The sequence below is a fragment of the Haliotis asinina genome, chromosome 14 (genome assembly GCF_037392515.1).
Source record: "Haliotis asinina isolate JCU_RB_2024 chromosome 14, JCU_Hal_asi_v2, whole genome shotgun sequence".
Classification (NCBI taxonomy): Eukaryota; Metazoa; Mollusca; class Gastropoda; order Lepetellida; family Haliotidae; genus Haliotis; species Haliotis asinina.
This window is the reverse complement of record NC_090293.1, coordinates 44,040,770-44,049,098: the sequence shown is the minus strand read 5'-3', so window position 1 is coordinate 44,049,098 and position 8,329 is coordinate 44,040,770. Positions and strand designations below refer to the sequence as shown.

At 42.2% G+C, this 8,329-nt stretch overlaps 1 protein-coding gene across 1 annotated transcript in view; it reads right to left on the bottom strand.

The window, feature by feature from the left end:
* LOC137261767 (atrial natriuretic peptide receptor 1-like) overlaps nucleotides 1-7,354 on the bottom strand; it is a 25,887-nt gene extending 18,533 nt beyond the window's left edge. Inside the window, exons 1-6 of the mRNA XM_067799549.1 lie at nucleotides 7,208-7,354; nucleotides 6,521-6,628; nucleotides 5,548-5,686; nucleotides 4,643-4,779; nucleotides 3,192-3,300; nucleotides 25-106 (exon numbers count right to left, since the gene is read on the bottom strand). Of these exons, the coding sequence (XP_067655650.1) occupies nucleotides 25-106; nucleotides 3,192-3,300; nucleotides 4,643-4,779; nucleotides 5,548-5,686; nucleotides 6,521-6,628; nucleotides 7,208-7,354 (722 nt within the window). The remainder of the gene's footprint in view (nucleotides 1-24; nucleotides 107-3,191; nucleotides 3,301-4,642; nucleotides 4,780-5,547; nucleotides 5,687-6,520; nucleotides 6,629-7,207) is intronic.
* Nucleotides 7,355-8,329: the final 975 nt, after the last annotated feature.

Below are 8,329 nucleotides of genomic sequence, written 5' to 3'. Positions count from 1 at the left end.
GCGGATCGCGTATACCGAACTTACCTGTAGAAGATGAGTGCCCCAACGGCAAACGCCAACATGGTGCTGACTAAGGCTGACACCAAGACTACCTGGTGCTGTGTATCTTGAACAACAAAGCAATGCTCCGTCAGTAGCGAAATATAATTCTAAACCGCTGTATTTTGTGGAAAAAATGAATACGTATGGTTTAAAGCCAATTTTATCAAAATCCCAGCAATATCACTGGGTCTCCTGAGATGGGCTTCACACGTTGTATTCATGTGGGAAACCGGACCCGGGTTTTCGTTGTGACGAGCGAACGCTTTACCCAAACGGCTACCCCACATCCCTCTCAAGAAAGAAGCTGACTGAATCATTCTTATGTATGGCCTAATTTTCATGATGCACGTTGCAACTGACAAACTGACTTTTTTCAATGACATTGACAAGTAATGGTGAACAAGGGAGGTAACTCTATTTCTGCTGCATTCCAATAAATGTCGAAATGAAGTATTGATTGTAATGAACAATATCCATTGTGTTTTAGCCTGGTGATAATCGCGTCTGTACCAGACAATCCACTGATAGACACAACGAGCATCGATCCACGCAATTTGGAGTATATCCTTAGAATGTGTGAGTGTAGTTTTACGCCGCTTTAAGCACTATTCCAGCAATACCACGGCGGGAACAACAGAGATAGACTTCACACACGTGTACCCGCGTCGGGAATCGAACCCTGGCCTTTGGCGTGACGAACGAACGCTTTACCTACCTGGCTACCCCACCGGTCATATATATCCTTAGAATTATCTCCCAAACGCCACTATGCTTGTGGTACGAGGTGACTAACGGGATCGGGTGGTCAGGCTCGCTGACTTGGTTAACACATGTCATCGGTTCCCAGTTATGCAGATCTATGCTCGTGCTCTTGATCACTGGATTGTCTGGTCCAGACTCGATTATTTACATGCCACCGCCATATGGCGGGAATATTGCTGAGTGCGGCATAAAACTAAACTCACTCACTCTCACTCACTAGAATTATCTCCCTTGCGCTTGTATCGCCAACAGTGTATAGATGTTAGACCATTCAGCGTGTACAATTCATGAAATACGTGCGATGTTTGTTTATCTAATTCCTTATTCTGTATAATTCAAAACAAACACGAACGTTCATAGAACATACATTCACAAATATATGGAACCTGTATTTCTTCCATCAATAGTTCACTGTCATTTCAAAATTGTTGCAAATCCTACACAAGGTCTTATGATGATGTAAAACTGAAATTAGTTTTAATTATCCCGACAAACCAAATCAAATTTACACCGGTTATTTCTTTCAACTGGCTGGGGAAATAAATCTTCTGTCAAACCAATCCCCAACCCTGTTTGTTTATCGGGTATCGTATATGTGGAGGAAGGTAATTCAATTTCATTAATTTCTATCAAAGTTTCAATCAATATTGTGCGCATGCGTGAAGAGAACTCACTTTTATTACAAGATTACCGTTATTGATATGAAACGAACCTGAGTTGTCATGGGAAGTGACTTGTTAGAATTGTTATTGCTTCTAATTTTGTCATGTGTTAACCTATTTATTTCGCGATCACAAGCGGTGATGGTTACCTAGTGATTAAAACACCCGCTCATTACACCTAATACCTGGGTTCGATTCCCTACATGGGTACAATGCTTGAACCCCATTTCTGGAGTCCCCCGCCGTGATAGTGCTGGAATGTTGTTAAAGGCGGCGTAAAACCATACTCACTCACTCATTCAGTATATATACATGTCCAGTTTCCTGCTCGTCACCCCGAAGACCTGGGTTCGAATCCCCCAACTGTGAAGCCCAGTTCTGGTGTCCCTCATCGTGATATTGTTGGGATATTGCTAAAAGCAATCTCGTGTAAAAACCATCTCTCTAACTCGCTCATGACGTTTGTTCAGTACTGCGCATTAATGTACCTGGTCACTTGTTGATTTCGGCGTTGGTTATACTAACTGTTTAGCAGTACTTTTAGGCATCCGAAAACCACATTACTGATGCATGCATGAACCCGGTCAACTGTTGACTTTATATATGGTTGGTTTTATATATACAAGTACTAACTCTTAAACAGCTGTATTCGGGCACTGCAGAACGACATTACTGATGCATGACATGTGAATACATGTAATTGAAAAGAACTGGAATGAAACCGAAAACCCCGATCCCAAATGCAACTTGTCGACATTTGGGTCAAATACAAATTACTCATCCGATAAACACCGACGGTTAATTTCCCCCGAGGATCGTAAGACTGAACTCGGCGATTACGATAATGCATGTTATTTGCAATCACCATGCACTGAGCATGCATTGCAAGAACGTGATTCGTATTAGAGGCGAAGTAATCAAGAATATTCTGCGTGAGATCCATTTCGTAGATTCCAAGCTCTCACGGAAAGCATCGTTTTCTGCAGCTCATACTCCTTAAGCATATATCGCACGGGGTCTATAGTGAGATGGTGTGCTGCCTGGATAAAAGCATGGCAACTAGTAACTCACCTTACAGGTAAAATCCCAGGTGCTTCACGAACAGGGTGGACAGTGTTTTCATTTTATGTCGCCATTTTGTATTTCCACGTGTATGACGGGTAACTAGCTGTATCGATTCTCCATGGCATCAGGGGACGCCATACCGCGATCGTAGGTCACGTGACACGGAGGCCGCGCTGAGTGATCAATTATGAATGAAAGCGCTATGAAATCGACGAAAGGCGTGAGTTATTGATATCGCGCTACAATAATATTTCCTTACCAATAGCTGGAGTGATTTGCGATTTGTCAGTCAAGATGATTCAGCACGAAAAGAACCACCTGTCCACCCGAATGTACGTATTTTCGCATAAACCACCTGTCCACCCTGAATGTGAGTGAGTGAGTTTGGTTTTACGCCGCTTTCAGCGATATTCCACCAATATCACGGCGGGTGACACCAGATATTGGCTCCCTCCACACATTCTACCCATGAAGGGAATCGAACCCGGGTCTTCAGCGCGATGAGTGAATGTGTAAAGAGAATGTGTACAGTGTATGTTTGTGAAACGACAGAGGCAGTAAAGCCACGTTAGTACAGGGATCCCGTTAGGTTAGCTCTTCGGAACGTCACCGAAACACTGTTGAAACACTGTCTACAGTGTGACAATGAAAACCACTCACCAGGTGGGCAAAATTCGTTGAAGAAGCCACAGGGCGGCGAGTCGGGAGGGGTGTAAAACTTCCTGCTGCGTCCGTCACCCCACAGAATAGGAGCATGGTCCTCAAGTGTCTGAAACATAACTACAAGTGTATGTTTACCCTAGAAATTATTCTTCATCTCTCGCCGACAGTCTTTAAATTCCCTTTTATTTCGCTAGAAGGCTGCTTCTCCACTGCCCATAAGTAGAAAGTTGTACGTGCCTCCCGTATTTGGCTAAACGCCAAATCAGGTGACGTATGACACTTCCATGTCACCACCCGACTATGTCTGACGTGCAACATTTTATAACGTCGTAATCTTGTTAATACACGAGTAAGCACCCTCCCTGCATGTATTCTTTCTACATCTATATCGTTGCTAGTATGCATATATTTTTATCATAAACATAGTAATAGCATTTTGTTCAGTTAGTAAGAACTCGCGACCGCTTAATATAAACTTCCTCTAGCAGATCACATACTAACTTAAAGTAGTAGAATTGCACTTGAGACAGTGTGTGAATGATTAAGGGTAGGAGAAAGTCCGAAATCCGTCGATTAGTTTCGCTCGTGATGATAAATTGTTGCACGTCCGACATTGTCGGATGGTATCATGGAAGTGGAATATATGTAATATGAATACACAGGCAAGAAACAAGACAATTATAGGTATAAGCTTGGAAAGTAATAATTATGCTATAATTGTAAAATTGATAAAGTATGTAAGACGTCACGCATTAGCGTTTCTTGTAGGATTTACAACTGATGTGAAAATTGATGATCTGGCATACTGTAGATATACAATCATAATGAAAAACAAAGTCATCTAATCTTCACCCAGTGTGTATATTAGAGTTTCTATAGTGTGCTTTGACTTGGTAAGTCTTCCCCGAACGTAACATTAAAGCGCAATGCACCCGCAAGTGGCGGTATTCAGTATTCAATATTTTCCGAATACTAAGCCTTGGAGTGAGTGAATTTAGTTTTACGAATGGACTTTTAGCAATATTCCAGAATTATCACGGCGGGGGACAGCAGAAATTGGCTTCACACATTGCACTCACGTGGGGAATCGGACCTGTGTCTTCGTCGTTACACACACACACACACACACACACACACACACACACACACACACACACACACACATATATATATATATATATATATGCCGTGTTCTTGGACACATATATTACACATATACCGTGTTGACAACAGTTGGTGACACATACATCACACACATACCGTCTTAACAACAGCTGGTGACATACTTGGACACATATATCACACATATACCGTGTTGACAATAGTTAGTGACACATTATTATATCACACGTATGTCGCGTTAACAACAGTTGGTGATATACTTGGACACATGTATCACACACATACCGCGTTGATAACAGTTGGTGACACATATATCGCACACATACCGTGTTGACACCGTTTGGCGACATCCAGTAGACGATTGTGATTGCTGTACGGAATCGATCATTGGGTCCCATGTCCCATACAACAAAACTGGGCAGTCGGTCTCCATCTTTGTCAATGTAAACGTCGCCAGTCAATGCTGTAACCAACGGGTATGGATAAAAGTAGCATAACACGTCACCTGTTTAATGGAGCACGGTTCAGCATTCGGTTGTAAGTTTGACTCCAAATGAGAACAGTGAATTCCAAATAATCTCAAAATCGGAAACAGTCTGTTAAATTACACTTTTATAAAATAAAAGATGGGTCGAGTCTAAAATAAAGTCCTGGTACTCATAATGTAAACGATACCACACCACATCTTCGCTTGGATAAGCATGACAGGGATGAAATTTCTTTTATGTTTGATATTAGTCTAGGAGTAATTACATGAGGAAAATTATGCTGGTCGTTCCTGATTGATTGATTGATTGATTGATTGATTGATTGATTGATTGATTGAATGATTGAATGATTGATTGGTTGATTGGTTGATTGGTTGATTGGTTGATTGGTTGATTGATTGGTTGGTTGGTTGATTGGTTGATTGATTGATTGACGCCGCACCCAGCAAGTCAGGGAGTCTGAACACCCGATCCCGTAAGTCGCCTCTTACGACAAGGATAGTTGTTGAAGACCAATTCTAATCCTGATCTTCTCAATTCGGATCGTTCCTGAAATCCACCAACAGAGGTATGGTGCCGAGAAATCAAGGAAATCAAGAAACTAGGCGTAGTTGGGATTCGAACCCACAAGTTTTGGCTACCCAAAGATTGCAAATTTTATCACATCTCTCTCTCTCTCTCTCTCTCTCTCTCTCTCTCTCTCTCTCACACACACACAAAAGAAAAAAACAACAAAAAACTACCTTCAAACGTAATTCCAGGACGCGAGATGGTGTTAAATATATCGGTGCCTGTGGTGCTGTTTTTGGTCGTTAAAGTCACGTTGAGTGCCATGAAGTATAAAAGTACGGCATCGTAGAGAAAGGATGAATATCTGTCTCTCTGTGGATGAGGAATCGTTGCGATATATTAATCCAGCTTTATGACATCGATCTGTAAAGATTCGTCTTCGGATCTGACAACCCATTTTTTCAAATCATCATCATCGATTAACGAAATTTAGATACGACGGAATCTAAACACGTAATCCGTATAGTTGCCTTTTATGACAAACTGGGTTGCTGCACTCGGATCACGTTAGAAGACCATTCGAAATATGAATAAACGCCATTCATCTACGTTATAGCGCTATTATCGAGTTTAAACACCCTCCAAAACTGAAAACGTTATCACATTTACTAATGAAAATTTACGAAATTATGTACCGACATAACATTCATGTATGATCACTTCATGTCACAAATGTCTTTAAATATCACCTGCAGTGAATGTTTTGGAATGTTGATGAAAACGGAGTAAAACAACATTCATTCCCCCATTTATGTGTGCATTTTAGTAATGAAAACGCTATTCATATTATTTCAAAACTAATTTCAACAGTATACGTTTCCTTTTGTTTACTTACTTAGCCGCAGCGAAAGCACACATTTAATGTCATGACCTTGTGTAATTTGAGTGACTATGACAGTGAGTATAGTAAACTTTGCTTTTAGCAATATCCCAGCAAATGTGAGGTGGGGGGCACCAGAAAATGAGCTTTGAACACTGTATGTGGGGAATCAAATCGCTGAAGCGTGACGAACAAATGCTTCAACGACTAGGCTAACCCATCGCCATTAATTAAATTTGAAGCGTTCAAAGGCCACAGTCTAAACAGAACTGCTTAGCAACCAAAGGACATCACTTGCCACCATAACCTCCACTTTATTTGCATACCTTTTCAGAATAACTTGGGATGTCGCTTCTCCCATGAAACACCTTCTCATAGGCATCGGCCGTCCTAGTCTTTATCACCTCAAGCTCAAGGATACTGGCGAATGTGAACTGAGGACAGTGGGATTCAGAGTGGTGTCAAGACGGGAATTATTTTTATATGAAATGATAGAATGACTTGGCTATGTAAAAATAACACCTTTAATACTTGCTAGAACACCGTCGTTTGACACATTATCGTGAATGGGAGACCGTCACTAAATACTGTTTGTTTGTTGGTTTGCGCCGCACTCAGCAATATTCCAGCTATATGGCGGTGGTCTGTAAATAATCGAGTCTGGACTAGACAAACCAGTGATCAACAGCATGAACATCGATCCTCGCAACTGGGAACCGATGATATGAGTCAACCAAGTCAGCGAGCCTGACCACCCGATCCCGCCAGTCGCCTCTTACGACAAGCACGGGTTGCTGAAGATCGGTTCTAACCGGTCCTTTACGGATGTCATAAACTGATTGTCCTATAAAAAGAAACGGACGCTATCGAGACCTTACCAGTTTCATGCGTTCCGTACAACTTTCTCGTGACAGCACACTTTAAACTGTAGCTTCAAATAAAATATGTATAGACTCGGTGTATGTCTTTCCATATGTATGGAAAGTCTTGCTGAAGGAGTTGTATTGACTTACAAACAGCAGGTTTCTAAAGGCCTGTCTAGCTTCCTCATCACGTCCATCCCCTACTTTCCATGTCTTCTCTCCCTGAAGAAGCTCCAGCTCGAATCGTCCGGGGATCGTCTGCTCTGTGAACAGGAACTGGTAGTCTCCCCCGGTCATGCGCAGACTGTGTGCAATCAGCAGGTATCGTCTGAGTTGGACTCGTGGGATAACCAGGAATATTACTGTAACGATAACGAGTGACTGTGCAGGGGCGGAGCCAGGAGAAGGGGGATTGCAAATAAATAATGAAGCCCAAAGGTTAGAGGGGAATGATCCTCAGGGAATGTTTTTTGGACAAAAGTAGGGTTGCGCACGCACCTCTGGTGTGTATTGGTAGTATGTTGATAATGAGTCCGATCGCGTTGATGCTAGTACACTTGAAACTATACCACGGGCATCGTTTCAGAGAGTCAAGCAATACGATCAAAATAACGAAACGCCAGTGACTATGTATTTCTAGTAATTGTTATGTTGCTGCCCTCAACTGTTAAACTGATGCTGGGATTGCTCAGTCGATTTAGACCATAATTTGCCGTACAGAGTTACCTCCCTTGGGCAAGCCAGGAACCCATGAATTTGGGTTTCAGGAAAGTGGTAAACGTCTGATATCTGCATCACTATGAGATGTCCTGTTTAGTTTAACTGACACACCACGACCTAACTTTGTATGTCATCCTGATTATTTGGACCCGTGAAGGTCCGGGGTAGAATAGGCCTTCAGTAACCCATGCTTGCCATAAAAGGCGACTCAGCTTGTCGTAAGAGGTGTAGATCGATGCCCGTGATGTTGATCAGTGGATTGTCTGGTCCAGTCTCAATTATTTACTGACCACCGCCATTTAGCCTAAATATTGCTGAGTGCGGCGTAAAACTAAACTCACTCACCCTGATACATTGATTGTTTCTGTTTGATTGTTGGTTTACGCCGCACTCAGCAAAATTCCCGGTGTATGGTGACAGTATCTGAATAATGGAGTCTGGACCAGACTGTCCATTGATCAACAGCTCGATGTTGGCAATTGGGCACCGTGATATATGTCAACTAAATCAACGAGCGTCGCCAGCCGATGCCGCTAGTCGCCTCTTAGTGAA